At 42.7% G+C, this 19,521-nt stretch overlaps 2 protein-coding genes across 3 annotated transcripts in view; one reads left to right on the forward strand and one right to left on the reverse strand.

The window, feature by feature from the left end:
- ssh2b (slingshot protein phosphatase 2b) overlaps positions 1–2,876 on the forward strand; it is a 37,961-nt gene extending 35,085 nt beyond the window's left edge. For both annotated transcript variants that reach the window (XM_055935628.1, XM_055935627.1), the window contains one exon: positions 808–2,876. In XM_055935628.1, the coding sequence (XP_055791603.1) occupies positions 808–2,223 (1,416 nt within the window). In that variant the 3' untranslated portion in view covers positions 2,224–2,876. The remainder of the gene's footprint in view (positions 1–807) is intronic.
- Positions 2,877–7,535: 4,659 nt separating this feature from the next.
- Positions 7,536–16,886, reverse strand: LOC129863565 (zinc finger protein 16-like). Its single transcript, XM_055935629.1, has 5 exons — positions 16,694–16,886; positions 13,073–13,142; positions 12,878–12,978; positions 9,906–10,016; positions 7,536–8,371 (listed from the first exon to the last, which is right to left on the reverse strand). Exons 1-5 carry the CDS (start codon positions 16,884–16,886, stop codon positions 7,782–7,784), a joined length of 1,065 nt encoding a protein of 354 aa, XP_055791604.1. The 3' UTR covers positions 7,536–7,781.
- Between the last annotated feature and the right edge of the window lie 2,635 nt (positions 16,887–19,521).

A 19,521-nucleotide genomic window follows, 5' to 3' on the forward strand; every position in this document is an offset into this window, starting at 1 on the left:
CTCGGAATGCACAGCTCGTCGCTCTTTGTCCCGGATGGGTTCCACTCCTATCAGCTAAAAACTGGATGTCAGGTAGCCGAGCGGGTTAAGAGCGTTGGGCCAGTAACCGAAAGGTTGCTGGTACGAATCCCGAGCCGACTAGGTGAAAAATCTGTGTCCTTGAGCAAGACACTTAACCCTTAATTCTCCTGTAAGTCTCTCTGTATAACAGCTTCTGCTAAATCAGGGGTTCCCAAACCTTTTCACTCCCCCTTCCAGCATCCCGCGCCCCCTGCTAGCGCCCACGTCTAGTTCTCTGGGCACAAGCACCGTTCATGACACCACAAACTGTTCACACTGCTCTTGTTGGAAAGAATTTAGCAGGTTTAAAGCTTATTTCCTGCAGTTCTTTACATTTTGTCATGGGGTGCAAAGAACATTTTGTGGTTTTTAAAGCTAATTTTCTTGCAATTCTACACATTTTGCCATGTCTAATGTGTATTCATGTGATATTTGAGTGACAAAAAAATTACAACAAAATCTATGGGCAAAAAAAATGCTAACTAAGATGGGCCAGTCCGATCTGCAGCAACTGTGTGATGCCATCAGCATGGAACAACATACCTGTGGAACGTTTCTGACTTGTAGAATTCATGCCCTGAAGATATGAGTACCTAATAGATTCAGTTGTGAGTTTGTGTTCTCCAACATCGCCACCCAGTGGTGTTAGTGGGGATCTTAAGAAAATGAATTTAGGCTACCAACTTACAAAAGGACTACTTCTATATTGTTATTTATTGTACTGATTGCTGTTCTTCTTTCTCTCAGGAGAGCATTGTCTCTGTTCACCTCATAGTCACAGAACTGGAGTCCATGACGCACACTGTGGCCCCTTCCCCTGGCCCTCCCAGCCAACCAGAGCCTACTGTTTCCCAAGACCACGAAGTGGGTCAGTCAAACCAGGAAGTAGAGGGCAAAGATGCAGAGTCACAGCAGGAAGTGGAGGTTGTCAAAGAGGAAGTGAAGGACGAAGCAGAAGAGATGGAAGCAGTCTCCCACTCTCCTCCCGCCCCTCACTCTGCTGATTGGACGATGGGCTCTGTGCGCCGCGTCACCCAACAGCTGGAGCAGCGAATGAGGCAGGACTCCCCACCTCCACCTTCCCTCCCTCCCACCCACCCCCATCGTCGCTCCCCTCTCTTCCCTACCTCAAGAGAACACTCCCCTCCTGCCTCTCACCCCTTCCCAGAGACAAACTCCAACCCCCAGAATGCACCACTCTGCCTGCAGGGGTCAGAGGTCAGCACTGTGCAGGAAAAGGGTGGGGGCTGTAGTCCTATGGAGGAAGATGGAGGACAGGAGGCTTGGAGAGAAGGTTTACATGAAGACAGTGTCCAAATGCACAAACACAACCTTAGTGATGGCAGCCTTGCATCTACCTTCCACCCCACCCTCATCACCCCTCATCACTCTACCCCCATCACCCCTCTCCATCCTACCTTAAACTCCGCCCTCGCCCCCCTCTCTTCCATGGATTTCCTGTGTCTGGAGGGGGTGACAGAGTTTGAGTCGGGCACAGACTGGGACAGTCTCCCGGGTCGAGGACCCCTCGGTGACGACGACATGAGGGAGACATGGGAAACTCTGCGGGAGCTGGGGGCGTTCCTTTGCCAGGTGAGCAGGGGCGGAGCCAAGGTACCCAGGTGTGTGGGCCAGGTGTGGGGGGAAGGTACGCAGGCGAGGCAGAAGAGGGTCAGGGGTGGCGACAGGCAGAGAGCTAGGGAGGTGGAGGCACGGATTCGCCAGGCTGGGCTGACACCGCCCTCCCTGATGAAGCGCTCTGCCTCATTGGCTAAGCTGGGCTGCTTAGAGCTGTCGGCCAATGATCTGAGCAATTGGGATATTAGCCCCACCTCTCCGGCGACACCCGCTGTGGAACCCCTCGTTCCTTCCACAGCGGCAGGCGAGTCCTCCAGGAAACTTAGGGTGCTGTTCCACAACGCCCTGCGTCCTCCTGTCTCCACCAGCAGAGCGGAGAGGCCTTGTGAGAGTGGACACACCCCCTCAGAACACTTGCATTCTCCTACGTCCAATCAAGGCTGGCAGAAGGGGAAACATGCTGACTCTGGCCCCTCGCTGACGGCTGACCTGATCTCCGTGGCAACACGACAGCAGTACGGAAGTACACACCCCCTACGTAGACTGAAGAAACGGACTGTCAGCACCCTCTACCACACTATGTGACCCTCACTGTGTGTGTGTGTGTGTGAAAGAGCGTGAGAGACACAGAGTGATGAAAGCTGGTCAAACGCCAGCCACTTCCCTTAGCCCCTACCACCTTCCCTGGCAGATGTGTGTACAATATGCCAGCCTCGTCTAGGATCATTGTAAGGCTCGATGGATTATAGCTAACACAAAGCTGATCTCTTCAGGGCGTGAGGGCATTATGTATGTAGTGACTTCTAGGATGTGTAATGTTTCTTGTTGCATACTGTATGTAGTGTGTATTTGAGTTATCATTTTAGGATGTGTCCTTTGTTTTCTATTGGTTGGAGTCTGAACTGTTTGTGAGGCAGAATATCTCCATATGTGTGTGTGTTTTAAAATAATGTTTGTCACTTTTGTGTACATAAAAGGAAGTGTGTCTGTGTGGGACTGAAAAGTGCAGTTTCTCCCTTCCCTTTCTATCAGAAATAACAATGATATGGGGAGGTTTCTCAAATATGCACTTTACTGTTTTTTGATTTGTGTACGGTTCCTACCCTTGGAGCATGCTTAATGTGAGTTGAATAGTTGTGAGTATTTTACAGTGCAGAAATGTCATTTCCTTTTAAATCTGTAAATATTCTAATTTTTTTATGTACTTAAACTGTGACTAATAAATAATGACAACTTAACTCCGACTGTTTCTCAATAGGACCACAAAATAGTTCTTTACGTATGAAATATAGACTGGCGAAAGAACGGTGTGCAACGTTGAATTCAATGGAAATGGTTCTGTAAGGAACGACCAGTTGAGAAGCGTTGTGATTATGGTGAGGGCAGATCCCATACGGTGTGCTGCATGAGTTTTGACATTTCAGATGTTCACACCCATATGAATCAGGCCACACCTCACCATCCACACGGGAGCAAACATACCTGCACTTTCACCACGTGTCATTCAGTACAAACCGCACGGCAAATGTTGAAGCGAACTGAACGCGCCCCAGTTCTTCCTCTGTCCTTTACTTCTCAAAGCTCATTGGAGGAGGAAGTCCGAGGGAGGGGACCCTGGATCCTCTCCTTCAATGAGCTTTGAGAGGAATTGAGAACTTAACTACTGTAGTAATATCTTCAGACACAACCGTTTTGTTTTCAAAAGACAGAAATGGTGATGGCATCTTTTTGTAGCCACTAACTCCGCCATGGTTCGTTGGAGAAAATGAATGGCCATTTTGGATAAATGCCGAAAATAAGGTCTGTGATAAACACAGGCTTAGGAGACCTAATACTTTCTGTTTGATAATCATCAGCTAATGTCACTTCTTCAATTCAAAAAACAAAGCCTTCATTAAGGTCATGTTCACTACTATTCAGGACTAAATATTTAACATATTTTAAGCCTGAGTTAACTCAGACTAAATGTTCTGCATTTATTCCAAAACCCCATTCATTTATCCATAGGGATGGCTGAACAAAAATATAAATGCAACAATTTCAAAGAGTTACATATAAGTCAATTGAAATATTCATTAGGCCCTAATCTATAGATTTCACGACTGGGTAGGGGTGCAGTCATAGGCCCACCCACTCAGAATTAGTTTTTCCCCATAAAAGTGCTTTATTACAGAGGGAAATACTCCTCAGCACCCCCGCTTCAGATAGATGATCCCGCAGGTGAAGAAGCCAGATGTGGAGGTCCTGGGCTGGCGTGGCTACACGTGGTCTGCGGGTATGAGGCCGGTTGGACGTACTGCCAACTTCTCTAAAACGATGTTGGAGTTGCCTTATGGTAGAAAAATGAACATAAAATTCTCTGGTGGACATTCCTGCAGTCAATTGCACACACCCACAAAACTTGAGACATCTGTGGAATTGTGTTGTGTGACAAAACTGCACATTTTAGAGTAGCCTTTTATTGTCCCTAGCACAAGGTGCACCTGTGTAATGACCGCGCTGTTTAATCAGCTTCTTGATATGCCTCATCTGTCAGGTGGATGGATTATCTTGGGAAAGGAGAAACGCTCACTAACAAGGGTAGGTAAACGTGTGTGCACAACATTTGAAAGAAATAAGCTTTTTGTGGTATGGAACATTTCTGGGATATTTTATTTCTGCTCATGAAACCAACACTTTACATGTGTGTATAATTTCCAGGTTTTAGGACTACAAACTGGTGAGCTCTATGCAAGCTCAATCAATGATTACACTTTTAATCGTTACCATCTTTTCCACAGTGAGTCACTAGTTAAGTTTCCATCCAATTTCAGGAGTGGTGTTTCCACCAAACAGTCAGTCGCTGATGACATACTTTTTTGCACCGAATAAAAATGTAATGTTTCCATCACGTTTTTCAACTCCACCGGTTTATCACAAAAACTGTTCCGTTAAATAGCAAATGTGCTTACTTTGGTTGAGGTAGTGGTGTAAAGTACTACTTAGGTCATTGTTTGTAGGAACCTGTACAATATATTTATTTTAGAAAACTATTACTTTACTCCATACATTTTCCCTGACAACCAAAAGTACTCGTTACATTTTGAATGCTTAGCAGGACAGGAAAACGGTCAAATTCACACACTTATCAAGAGAACAACCTTGGTCATCCCTACTGCCTCAGATCTGGCAGACTCACAAACGAAGCGTGTGTTCAATGGTATCTTGAGTATTGGAGTGTGCCCCTGGCTATCCAAGAAAACGCTGCCGTCTGGTTTGCCTAATATACTGTAAGGAATTTGATATGATTTATACTTTTAATTTTGCTACTTAAGTATATTTTATTGGAAAGGAGCATCAAGATGAGCATGCACTGAAGATCATCATAACTGATTTAATCTGTAATAATAAACTCATGGTTTCCAGAGGCATAGTGGGACTCCAACGTTTCCTCGATATATTATACCAATATTTCCACCACCATTTCTTACCTAAATAATTTGACACAAAAAGAAAATTGTACCAAAACTACTCGTTTCCATCACAGCTGTCGTGATATTTTTCTTTTTATACGGTATGACTTTACTCGCATAAAAACTGTGGATGGAAATGTGGTTACTGTTCATCTTAACAGTACTGATGAAGAACACGATGAAGAACACTGTGCTGAAAGATCCACTGCAGCCGTTTATCTCAATATCAAATCATTTCTGGTTAACAATGAAGTACCTTAATGGGATTATTTTACATTAAAATGGTCAAAAAGGAACAAAAATACAGTGAGTTCCAAAAGGTATTGTGACAATGAATTCATTTTTTTTGTCTCTGTACTCCCGCACTTTGTATTTAAAATTATAGAATGACTACGAGGTTAAAGTGCAGACTGTCAGCTTTAATTTTAGGGTATTTTCATCTGGGTGAACATTTAAAAGTTCAAATAACTTTTTACACATGGTCACCTAAAATGTAGGGGACTAAAAGTATTGGGACAAACTCACTTATACAATGCCTTCGGGAAGTATTCAGACCACTTCACTTTTTCCAAAATTTGTTACATTAAACTTATTCTAAAATGGATTTCTCTTTTTAAAATTAATCAAATCTACACACAATACCCCATACTGACAATGCAAAAACAGGTTTAGAATTTTTGCTAATTTATATAAATAAAAAACATTTACAAAAGTATTCCGACACTTTAGTCAGTACTTTGTTAGTACTTGATTACAGCCTTGAGTCTTCTTGGGTATAACGCTACAAGCCTGGCACACCTGTATTTGGGGAGTTTCTCCCATTCTTCTCTGCACATCCTCAAGCTCTGTTCGGTTGAATGGGGAACGTTCCTGCACAGCTATTTTCAGATCACTCCAAAGATGTTAGATCGGGTTCAAGTCTGTGCTCTGGCTGGGCCACTCAAGGACATTCAGAGATGTGTCCCGAAGCCATTTCTGCGTTGTCTTGGTTGTGTGCTTAGGATCGTTGTCCTGTTGGAAGGTGAACCTTCACCCCAGTCTGAGGTCCTGAGCAGGTCTCTCTGTAATTTGCCTCGATCTTGACTAGTATCCCAGTCCCTGCTGCTGAAAAACATCCCCATAGCATGATGCTGCCACCACCATGCTTCACTGTAGGGATGGTGCCAGGGTTCCTCCAGACGTGACACTTGGCATTGAGGCCAAAAAGTTCAATCTTGGTTACATCAGACCAGAGAATCTTGTTGCTCATGGTCAGAGTCTTTAGGTGCCTTTTGGCAAACTCCAAGCGGGCTGTCATGTGCCTTTTACTGAGGAGTGGCTTCCGTCTGGCCACTCTATCATAAAGGCCTGATTGGTGGAGTGCTGCAGAGATGGGAGACCCTTCCAGAATAACAACCATCTTCACAGAGGAACTCTAGAGCTCTTGTCAGATGTACCATCGGGTTCTTGGTCACCTCCCTGACCAAGGCCCTTCTCCCCCGACTGCTCAGTTTGGCCGGGCAACCAGCTCTAGGAAGAGTCTTGGTGGTTCCAAACTTCTTCCATTTAAGAATGATGGAGGCCACTGTGTTCTTGGGGACCTTCAATGCTGCAGAAATGTTCTGATATCCTTCCCCAGATCTGTGCCTCAACACGATCCTGTCTCAGAGGTCTACGGACAATTCCTTAGACCTCACGGCTTGGTTTTTGCTGTGACATGCACTATCAACCGTGGGACCTTATATAGACAGGTATGTACCTTTTAAATCATGCCCAATTAACTGTATTTGCCACAGGTGGACTCCAATCAAGTTGTAGAAACATCAAGGATGGTCAATGGAAACAGGATGCACCTGAGCTCAATTTTGAGTCTCTTAGCAAAAGGTCTGAATACGTATGTAATTCAGGTATTTCTGGTTTCTATTTTTATTAAATTAAAAACCTGTTTTCGCTTTGTCATTATGGGGTATTGTGATGTCATTATGGGGTATTGTGTGTCGATTGCTGAGGATTTTGTATTTATTTAATCCATTTTAGAATAAGGTTGTAAGGTAACAATGTGTGGAAAAAGTCAAGGGGTCAGAAAGCTTTCCTAAGGCCCTGTATGTGTATTAAAGTAGTCAGACTTAGTATCTGGTCCCATATTCCTGGCACACAAGTATTACATCAAGCTTGGGACTCTACAAACTTGTTGGATGCATTTGCTGTTTGTTTTGGTTGCGTTTCAGATGTTGTTCCCAATAGATATTAATGGTAAATAAAGTAGTGTCATTTTTGAGTCACTTTTATTGTAAATAAGAATATGTTTCTAAACACTTCTACATTAATGTGGATGCTGCCATGATTACAGATAGTACTGAATGAATCGGGAATAATGAGTGAGAAAGTTAGACGCACAAAAATCATACCCCCAAGACATAGCCTCTTACCATAACAATAACAGAGGTTAGCATTTTGTGTGGGGGGGGGGGGGGGGTGTATATGATATTTATGCCTAACTCATCATTCACAATTATCCATAATCATGGTCACATCCATATTAATGTAGAAGTGCTTAGAAACACATTCTATTTTTATTTACAATAAAAGTGACAATACATTATTTACCTTTAATTTCTATTGGGCACAACATCTGAAACAACCAAAACAAACGCATCCAACACACTGTTCTCTGATGTTGAGAGAAATGTTGATGTCGAGTGAAGCTTTTCTCTAGTGTGTTTTACGCTGGTGGTTCTTTAGAGTAGAAGATGCGGTAAAACTCTTCCCACAGTCAGAGCAGCTATAGGATTTCTCCCCTGTATGTGTTCTCTGATGTTGTACCATACTCCCCTTTTGCCTGAAACTTTTCCCACAGTCCGAGCAGCTATACGGTTTCTCCCCTGTATGTATTCTCTGGTGGTATAACAAACTCCATTTATGACTGAAGATCTTTCCACAGTCAGAACAGCTATGAGATTTCTCCCTTGTGTGTGTTCTCTGATGCTGTTTTAAGTTTGAATGTTGACTGAAACTCTTCCCACAGTCAGAGCAATGGTAGGACTTCTCTCCAGTGGACGTGAGCTGATTCCTTGTTGCCAAAGAGGTCTTGCCACATTCAGTGCCATACGTTTCCTCCTCTTCTTCTCCTTTGATTTTAACAGTCAGCTCCAGTGTCTGACTTTCATCCTCAATCTTGACTGACTCCATCTTTGGATCTGGCTTGCTTAGGTCACTATGGTTACAGTCAGGACCCAATTTCCCAGGCTGAGGACACTCCCACGTTTCCTCTTTCTTTTCCTCTTTCAGAACTCCAGAATAGTCTAGACAGAATATAAACAATAAGCATCACTGAAGAAGTCAGATTGATTTCCTGTTCACTCTCATTCTGACTGACACCTTATTTGTTAATGCAAATGTTTTATTATTAAACAACTAATTGACCGACATCGGATCAATTCGTTTAATTCCATTTAGTTCTCTAGGAGAGAAATCATACGAAGCTGTAGAGTTGTAGTTTTCAATAGGCAAATATTCAAACCTAGTTCAGCGCAGAAAAGTGGTGATTAACTACTATGAAAAGAAACAAGGTGCTCGACTCAACCTTTACATAAACTTAGATCAGGTGCTGAATCCTCGCATGTAATCCAAAAGATCAATGATAGGACAGAAAACATTTGTGCGTCTATAAAAATGTTTATTTAAGGTTATTCAGAGGGCTGTCCTATTTTATTCTTTGAATTAACTACAATGACCAGAATCCATTACACCTGTTCTTCCCGGCTCCACACACAGACCGCTGACCGATGAGAGAGGAATGTACATGACACAGAGACGAGAGAGATTGATAGCTCGTGAGGTAGCTCTACCCAATTGATAGTTGAAGCAGACTTGAAAGTATGCCTTATCTACTTATTCTAGAACTACTAAAAGTGATTTAGTCAGACAGCTCTGCAGCATGGGCCGCTACTAGCTAGCCAACAAATAGTATGACTCAATGGGGAGAGACAGGGGACAACGCCAGACGGGGAGAGACAGGGGACAACGCCAGACGGGGAGAGACAGTGGACAACGCCAGACGGGGAGAGACAGGGGACAACGCCAGACGGGGAGAGACAGGGGACAACGCCAGACGGGGAGAGACAGGGGACAACGCCAGACAGGGAGAGACAGGGGACAACGCCAGACGGGGAGAGACAGGGGACAACGCCAGACGGGGAGAGAAAGGGGACAACGTCAGACGGGGAGAGAAAGGGGACAACGTCAGACGGGGAGAGAAAGGGGACAACGCCAGACGGGGAGAGACAGGGGACAACGCCAGACGGGGAGAGACAGGGGACAACGCCAGACGGGGAGAGACAGGGGACAACGCCAGACGGGGAGAGAAAGGGGACAACGCCAGATGGGGAGAGGCAGGGGACAACGCCAGATGGGGAGAGGCAGGGGACAACGTCAGACGGGGAGCGACAGAGACAACGTTAGATGGTTGGCTGGCTGCTACTGTCTGAGAAGAGATGACTTAATGAAATAATAAAATTAAATAAAAAGTAATATACAACATAAATATTTTACTGATGTAAAGTAATGTGCTAGGCAGTAATGGGAAGTCACTACCATCATGGGGCTCTTATTAATAGTTGTATTCTATGTTGTTAGAGACTATGGAATTTAAATAAAATAAAAAACTCAAATCATTTCAAGGTTATATTTCATTATGCAAAGAAAATTACAAATCAATTTAAATAGAAAACCGTGATAATCATTTTTTTAAACCGAAACCTCAAAAAGCGAAACGCATCGCTCGGTACTATTACAGATCCCAACAGGCCTAATACTGAATCTGATACTAATACTCACTTAGATACATAAAATGATTCACATCTTCTTCTTTGATATTCAGGTCCAGCGTCTGACTTTCATCCTCCAGCGTGCTTTGGTCACTATGGTAACAGTCAGGACCATGCAGCACTGTTGAAAAAAATAAAAAGGTTAACTTAACAAGTTATAACTACCAAAGCAGGGCTCAAACTTGGGATGGGCGTGTGAAATAATTTCACTAGTCGAATATTTTTTTTATTTTTTATTCCTCTGCACAACGGGAGAGACAGTGCAGCTCTGCTGCAGGAGGGGGAAGCTGAGCCGGTGTGAGATAATAGGGGAGCGGACAGGAGGGAGAGAGAGATGCAGTAGCCAAGCCAGATCATCAAAGACTAGTTAGACTATCTAACTTACAGCAGCCACAATGTGTCAACGAGCACAGCTGATGTTGGGACAATGTAACCACAGCAGTCTGGAGGATCTTCATTCCAAGGACTGGCTAGAAAGAGGATCACCAGCTCACATCTGGCCCCGACTGAGATTGTGCTGAACAAGAGATGGCTAAAGGACATCACCATGATTTTCATGTACATCTCTTAAACTCCCGACTTCAACTGTGTGATACCAGCTTATACGCACGGGGGTAGGTATTTCACTTCTAAAACGTTAAATGTTATGCAGTGAACACACCCAAACATATCCAAATCAAACTTTAGTAACCACAATCTGGGCTTGTTACAATGCCCCAATCATGACAGATTTGACAAATATCCACTTTGTCAGATCAGATTTCTTGAATGTGTGCCAATCCGGCGTCCTTTATCCCTCACGGCCTGTGTTCCATTTACCTTGTCATCGCATCTATTAGCTAGCGAGCTAGCTAACTAGACAGGTACATAATAAATGAAAATCAAATTGTAACTAAATGTTTAAGTTATTATAATAACACAACTGGCAAAAAAGCATACTTCCATTTCTTTGTACATTTATTGCTAGGTCACATTCCACCAAAATGTTTTTTTCTTATTTTTCCCCAGTGTTATTGGCTAGCTAATTATAGTAGAGAAGATCTGTCACAAAGATGAGCATGACAATGCATCATGTACAATGTCCCCAAAAAAATTGCAGGGTGACAGCGACAACTTTATTTGATCAACTTTGTTTTTACAGACAAATGACTGTGATATGAAATGATGAAAGATTGCTTGTGATCATGAACATCTTTGCGGAGGGCGAGTGATGACAGCAACATACAAGCCAGGAACCGAGAGGCAAGTGCAGCAAGTTAGCTTGATGGCTGCATCTGTTGTATTTATCTTTAGCGGCTTTAGAAAGTCACGTGCCACTTCCTCTCTCTAGAAATGTCATTTGAGTGGGCGGGAAATAGCGCCCACTCAGTTATTTTGTTTCAAAGCAACAAAATAACTAGGGCTTTACGATGATGGTGAAAACTTGAGTTAAGTGGGGTAAAACCTTCCTAGAAGTCACAGAGGGTGCACAGAGGGACTGAATTTGGGCATTTTAGCAAGTCTTTGTTCATATAAAAAAAAAAGATTGATGAAATGTTCCATGTGGTCTATATGAAAGGGCAATTCATTTCATAAAACAGGCTTTTAAAGTTCAATATTGTTGCACAATTTCTACTTAAAATATCAAAGGTTTCGAATAGTAGAATACACAAAGTGTCATTTTGAAATTTGGTTGTGCATCAGCAGTTCTTTTGTTATGTCAGTCACTGACATTCACTCAATTAGACTGAGTATGTTACTCGCTAATGTTCACTCCCTGGACAATAATGTAGACGAGCTCAAGGCGAGGATCTTCTTCCAGACAGATATCAGGGACTGTAACATACTCTGCTTCACGGAATCATGGCTCTCTGGATTTACTGTCCCCGTCAATACAGCCAGCTGGGTTCGCAGTACATTGTGCAGATAGGAATAAAGAACTCTCCGGGAAGAAGAATGGGGGAGGTGTAAGTTTCATGATTAACTACTCATGGTGTGATTGTGGTAACGTACAGGAAACTCAAGTCCTTTTGTTCACCCGACCTACCTCAACCAAATGCTGACCGTATTACCTCCCAAGAGAATTTTCGTCAGTTATCGTCACAGCCGTGTGTATTCCCCCTCAAGCCAATACGGTGGCAGGTAGCCTAGTGGTTAGAGCGTTGGGCCAGTAACCGAAAGGTTGCTAGATCGAATCCCTGAACAAGGTAAAAATCTGTCGTCCTGCCCCTGACCAAGGCAGTTAACCTACTGTTCCTAGGCCATCATTGTAAATAAGAATTGTTCTTAACTAACTTGCCTAGTTAAATAATATATATATATATAACCTGTGTGTTTACGTCTCCTACCCTGTTCCCTTTAACTCTGCTCCTGTTCTCCAGGACATAGGGGTTTGTTGTTGTGTATATTACATTTGTGGTATTTAATTACTATTATTTAATTCCAAGTCATCATCTCATCTCTATAAAAGCTGCTGCCTATGATGTCTTGACAAAATAACAATTTTGTAGTTCTACAAAGTAAATAAGGCATACTTTTAGGACTGCTAAAAACCAACTATCAATCACTTAGATAATGTATTTTCAGGTAGAGCAACAGCTGCTCTCAATAATCTCCTCACATCACGCACTTTGCACTCTTCTCTAGTCGTAAAGGCAGTTATAAAAGAAACAAACTGGACAAGTAGATGCGCAATGGATTATGGTCATTGTAGTCAACTATCATGTTTTATGCGCTAAACTATGTAGAATGTTGGCCTGTTGGAAACTACAACTCCCTACTACATTGTGAAGTTCAAGCTTGATCTTATTTATCTCTAAAGAAACTGTGCGATGTGCGCATTGAGCTCACAGAAAAAAAAACTGAACAAAATGGAATTAAAATAATTTAACCAACATCTGTCAATTAGTTGTTTAAAAAACGAAAAATAACTGACATTTTGGTTAATCGCTCAGCACTAATGCCTTACAATGTCAAAGCCTAAGTGTTAACATAACTGTGTACCTTCAGAACAGTCAGGAAGGACATCAACCTCTGTGTCTGGACTTGCCAGGGCAACAGCACTGCCATTAGACTGTGCTTTACTGCATCTTGTCTTTGAGTTTCTAGGGGACAACAGTAGAGCTCAAGTAAGAATTAGCAACTGAATGAAAATGCATTTAAAATGGAAAACACAAAATGTAATGAATACAAACATACCTTGTCTGTTTGCCTTGGGGAAATATTGATGGAACAAAATCGGGGCTGTCGTAGTCCATAGAAGGTTCTCCTGGTTGGAAAGAAAAATGGTGATTAGTCAATGGACTGGCTAGCAAACTTATCTGACTTACTAGAAGGTTATTTTATCTTGGCTTGCTAAATTATGTCAAAATCATCCTTAAGTATCTCGAATTGATTGTGTATGCATTGTAGTTCATTCTAGAAGATTTGGATATGAAGTAACAAAAAAAAGGATAATATCAGTACCATTGACCTGCTTTGGATCTGCCACAAATGCTAAGAAATTCACATTTGGAAACAGTGACATGGTAAACAAAACCAAATCATTTAATTGCTTGTCCATTGCAGGGTATGGAAACCAATATGTAATTTTGTAATTTTTGTGAATTATTCCTTTAAAGCTAGAATCCTAAATTGAATGATATGATAATTTTTTTAAATGTTATTTTACTCCTTTTTTCTCCCCAATTTCGTGGTATCCAATTGGTAGTAGTTACAGTCTTGTCTCATCGCTGCAACTCCCGTACAGACTCGGGAGAGGCGAAGGTCGAGAGCCATGGGTCCTCCGAAACACAACCCAACCAATTGTGCGTCGCCCCATGGACCTCCTGGTCGCGGCCAGCTGCGACAGAGCCTGGGCTCGAACCCAGAATCTCTGGTGGCACAGCCTTAGACCACTGCGCCACCCGGGAGGCCACCCACTGTTTCTTGAATGAGCTCATGAGCTTAGTTCAACTGTTGTACCACATCAGAACCCAACATATACGCTTGTTTTACTCCAATATTTGTAGACAACGTAAAATGTAAAACACTTTATAGCCTCAGTTTTGGGAAATCACCTTCCCAGTCAGTCTATTGTGTGCATTGGACATTCATATTGCAATGTACAGCCTTACCTATTGATCTTGGGTCCATGAAATGGGGTATCAGCCTATCCCTATGGTGGTGTGGGGTGGATGGGGTTTATCCTGCCTGGTTGGCCCTGTCAGGGGGTATTGTCAGATGGGGCTACAGTGCCCCCCTGTCCCCAGTCCACCTGGTCGTGCAGCTGATCCAGTTTCTGCCTAGGGCTATGGAACCCTGACCTGTTCAATTGATTTATTTTATTTAACCTATATTTAAGTAAGTGTGTCCATGATTGAGTCTGAATGAAGAGATGGAGATAAAGCTGTCCAGTTTGAGTGTTTTTTGCAGCTCATTCCAGTCGATAGCTGCAGCAAACTGAAAAGAGGAGCGAGCCATGGATGCGGGTGCTTTGGGAGCTTTAAGAGAATGTGACTGGCAGAACAGGTGTTGTATGTGGAGAATAAGGGCTGCAGTAGATAGGGGGGAGTGAGGCCTAAGAGGGTTTTATAAACAAGCATCAACCAGTGGGTCTTGCGACGGATATACAGAGATGACCAGTTTACAGAGGAGTATAGAGTGCAGTGATGTGTCCTATAAGGAGCATTGGTGGCAAATCTGATGGCCGAATGGTAAAGAACATCTAGCCGCTCGAGAGCACCCTTACCTGCCGATCTATAAATTACGTCTCCATAATCTAGCATGGGTAAAACGGTAATCTGAATCAGGGTTTGTTTGGCAGCTGGGGTGAAAGAGGAGCGATTACGATAGATGAAACCAAGTCTAGATTTAACCTTAGCCTGCAGATTTGATATGTGCTGCGAGAAAGTCAGTGTACCATCTAGCCATACTCCCAAGTACTTGATTGATCAATTGGTTGAACATTTTAAAAACAGGCATATATATAGAGTAGGCTATATATATACACACACACACACACACATACATACATACACATCCTATGTGTTTTAATCAAATCAACTACAGTTAAAGTATTCTGTGTCTCCCCTGAGGCCGGTTTATATGGACAGCGTTGATGTTATTGATCTGTTGTCATTGTCAGCAGAGTAGGCTACCCTGTAATTTGTCATATTAAGAAAAGATTCTGCTGATGTCTCCAGTCATACAAAGTGTAGTAGAATTGTATGAAATGTGTTTTCCCGTGCAAAGAAAGAAGAAACATATCTGATATGGCCTATAGCCCAGGCCTCTACGCTATACGCCACTTAGCCATGCATTGAACTATCTTTTTTCAAAACAGTGATTCAGTTGTATTATAAACCTAAATTATGACTAGCCAATCTACTCATCACATTCTGAATAGTAGGCTGTCTTACATAAGTCTCTGGAAATGTGATGATGCATGGAATGCTTTATGGGTTGGTTAAATTTCTCAAGTGTCCTGTATATCGAAATATGTTCCATACACACAATAGACCCGAATAGTAAGTTGATTTCACACAGTTAAAATGGCACTCCGTTCTCCTTTTCACCTCATTTAGCACCTGATTACTTAACAAAAGGCATATCTCATTAAGTGGTCCAGGTAAGTCATGACATGGCACAAGTGAGGAGGGGGACTTTCCTCTTTTGTTCTCTATTGACATCACAACTTCCCATCAAACCAACTCCTTGAATAACCAACTAGACAGTGTCAGAGGAAAGACCCCAAAAATGGTCAAAGACTTCAGTCACCCTAGTCATAGACTGTTCTCTCTGCTACCGAACGACAAGCGGTACCGGAGCGCCAAGTCTAGGTCCAAAAGGCTCCTTAACAGCTTCAACCCCCAAGCCATAAGACTGCTGAACAATTCATCAAACAGCCACCCGGTCTTTTTACATTGACCCCCCCCACCCCACCCCACCCACTTTACCCTTACCTACATGTACAAATTACCTCGACTAACCTGTACCCCCACACATTGACTCGGTACCGGTACCCCCTGTATATAGCCTCGTTATTGTTATTTTAATGTGTTACTTTTTAATTTATTTCCTAAATATATGTTTTTTGAACTGCATTGTTGGTTAATGGCTTGTAAGGTCTGTTGTATTCCGTGGATGTGACAAATACATGTCGATTTGATGCCCTACTGCCCTACTCATTGAAGTTTGCAGTTGTGTCTAGAAAAACACTATTTTGCTCAAAGCATTAATTTACCCTTCAGTGTGTGTACTTTACTGTATTTATAAATTGGGATATTGCTTTTCAACAGGAAAAGCTGGAGGTACTGAAGTCCCACGATAAGAAGCTACTACGCTAATATTTGTGTATACTTTTCAAGATTTGTAATCTGTGGGTGTCACTGTGTAGGCTGATACCTATGGATCTTGGGTCCATGAAATGGGGTAAGGTTGTAACTTTTGCCCACAATGCAATCATGAAGTCTAATACATTTCAGATTATTTTTTTTGTCAAATTAACTCTCTGTTGATTTATTTTTTTTTTTTTTAACATTCCAACCATGTGGGTCTATCTAGTCCAATTGTGTGATGATTCCTCAATTTATATCAGTTTGCATAAATGTCAACAGGGTCATTTTATTTGAAAGGCGAACAGCCGATTCCACTATTGTTGCTCACGCTGTTCACGACACACATGTGAATTTCAGTGGTTAAGTACATTTCTCCAGCCCCATTCCCTAACTTTTTAGTTAAACAAAGGAGGGTATTGCGCTGTTATTTTTATTGATTCCGTGATTTTATCTTTAACTAGCAAACGTATTAGCATTTGCTAACTAGCCCAAGAATACTTACCAGAGATGAAATGAGCTCCACACAAGCTATAATCACCCCTCAGACCATCAGGGCCCCAATCCACTCGTTTTATGGCTTGCAGCCACAACCGTCTTCTATTCTTTTGGAAGGGGTGAGATCCTCTTGGTATAGTGAAGAATCTCCATCCTTGACCACCTCGATTAGCACAATTCACCGCACAGCAGTTTCTCATTGTTGTTGCTAACTACAGTAGCTAGGAAGTACCAAAATATATATTATGGTATGTGCTTCGTTCGGTCGAGCTAGAGGCTTCGTGATTGGACTCGTGATACCGGAGCGCCGATACTCCGAATAAGTTTTCAAAGCACTAGCTACTGATTCGACCACTGGTATAAATTCCAGAATTGGACACTGCGTCCAAGATGTCCGACCGTTGTTTTCAAGGTAATCAGATGAAGAGGCGAAGCGAGAGGATTTACTCCGCCCAAAATGTGTCCACGTGAGTTAAGCCCTTTTTTGTATGGAGGTGTATGAGAGTTTGTCGAATTACGTGAGGCTTATTTTATTGACTAGAAGTGTCGTAATGTTTAGGCTATTACATACGCTCAGTGGCCAGGCCAGTTTATTTAGTACATCAACCTGTTCACGAAAATTGATCACTCCAACAGACCGCGAGTCTTCTTCAATGGTATTTTGGCGTTTGCACCATTTAGTGTACACCCGCCCTCTCTGTGTGGGATGGAAACAGGAAAAACGGAACAAACTACCAAAAACTAACAAACTACCAACAAAAAATTAAGTAAACCTAAATCAAACAAATGCTCTATTAAAAACAAAACAAATCCCTACACAGTACCAAAAACCTTTCTGCCTCAGCCTCAATAATGTCCAGTTTCTTTGACTTCTTTGAGACTTGAGTTTAGAACTGTGGCAATGAACACCACAAAATCCACCTTTTTAACACAGATGGTATCTTTTGACTGGCAGCTAACATTTACTACAGGCACAACATCCATCCAATACCATATCTTTAATAGCGTCACTTGTTTTCTCAACACTTTTAATCACCTCCACATAGGAGATTCGATTGACCGCTCTTAAGTTTTTCCACCTCAATCTTCTTCACCCTTACAGGGCTCTTGGGGTCATAATCCCCACCACAATCAGCATCCACTTCCGCCATTTCTCAGAGACTGTCGTGCTTCTACACAACTTTCTTCAGTATAATCCATCCGTCTGCACACACCTGAAACAATCAATCAATCAAATGTATTTATAAAGCTCTTTTTTTTACGTCAGCTGATGTCACAAAGTGCTTATACAGAAACCCAGCCTAAAACCCCAAACAGCAAGCAATGCAGATGTAAAAACATGACCAAATTCTTATTTTCTTTTACATTGTGTAACCGATGTGAAATGGCTAGCAAGGTAGAGGTGGTGTGCGCTAGCAGCCATTCAGTCGGTGACGTCACTTGCGCTGAGACTTGAAGTAGTGGTTCCCCTTGCTCTGCAAGGGCCGCGGCTTTTGTGGAGCGATGGGTAACGATGCTTCGTGGGTGACTTGTTGATGTGTGCAGAGGGTCCCTGGTTCGCGAGGGGACGGACGTAAAGTTATACTGTTACAACTGCAGTGGTTTGGGGCCAAAAGCTCTTTCAGCGTATCTTAAATAACCAAGCTCCACATGCGTTGGTACTGTAGGTGCTCTTCATTAAAAAAACAGGACTGACCCAGCAGGTCAGACGCTGGGCACTAACCACACCAGGAAGTCTCTTTCGGTGTTCAACCTGAACCTCTGTCTAAGATGTCTCCTTTGATGGGTGCACTGCGCTGAAGTTCAAAGCACAATACTTCTGTTGTCCGGATTCTTTTGAGGCCAACTGCAATCTTCCTCTATTATTCAGAAAAACAATGAATAAAATAAGACCACTCCTGGTCACTCAGACTCCTTTTTCCCCCCAGCACATATATTCACAATTTGACACCTCAAACGAGTCTCCTACATATGTATCCTTATTCAACAAACGCATCCCAACATGAAACGATGAATTATCGTTCATACACGTATCCTCCACTCCAATTTTAGACCATTTCCTTTTTGTTAGATATTTTTTTTTTTACACTAATGTTGTCCATTCAGAACATTCATCTTCACCAACTTTGTTCGACGCGCTGCTTGATTCCAACTCCGCATCCACTTCCGCCATCTCTCAGTGAGTGAGTTATGTGGCCGTGGCTTGCTATATAAAGTAGGCATCGAAGCATTCCGTTACTGTTCGATTGAACGTTAGAATGAGCAAAACGAGTGACATAAGACACTTTGAGCGTCGATGCCAGGTGCGACGGATCCATTATGTCTAGGGTTTACAGAGGATGGCGCGACAAACAAAAAACAGGAGAATGGCAAGAATCGTGTAAACTAACAGGCGGGCCACAAACAGTCAAATAATGGCGCAGTACAACGGTGGTGTGCAGAATGGCATCTCAGAACGCACAACTCATCAATCCTTGTCACGGATGGGCTATAGCAGCAGACAACGAAAATAAGGTTTGAGGTAAACAGGCTTAGGATGTTTAATGAGATATCAGTCAGTTAACATGACTTTGATTCATTACAAAGCATTTGTGATTTATGTGTTTGTGTAACAGTCTAACTTTACGTCGTCCCCTCGCCCCGACACGGGCGCGAACCAGGGACCCTCTGCACACATCGACAACAGTCACCCACGAAGCAGCGTTACCCATCGCTCCACAAAAGCCGTGGCCCTTGCAGAGCAAGGGGAAACCCTACTTAAAGTCTCAGAGCAAGTGACGTAACTGATTGAAATGCTACTAGCGCGTACCCGCTAACTAGCTAGCCATTTCACAT

This window comes from Salvelinus fontinalis, chromosome 10, assembly GCF_029448725.1.
Source record: "Salvelinus fontinalis isolate EN_2023a chromosome 10, ASM2944872v1, whole genome shotgun sequence".
Taxonomy (NCBI): domain Eukaryota; kingdom Metazoa; phylum Chordata; class Actinopteri; order Salmoniformes; family Salmonidae; genus Salvelinus; species Salvelinus fontinalis.

Excerpts from the sequence above, each read along its gene's own strand:
- LOC129863565 (XM_055935629.1), bottom strand. The coding sequence starts at position 16,886 with ATGAGAAACTGCTGTGCGGTGAATTGTGCTAATCGAGGTGGTCAAGGA. Across the intron at positions 13,143-16,693 it reads TGGAGCTCATTTCATCTCTG|GAGAACCTTCTATGGACTAC; the intron begins GTAAGTATTCTT and ends CTTTCCAACCAG. Across the intron at positions 10,017-12,877 it reads CCTTCCTGACTGTTCTGAAG|TGCTGCATGGTCCTGACTGT; the intron begins GTACACAGTTAT and ends TTTTTTCAACAG.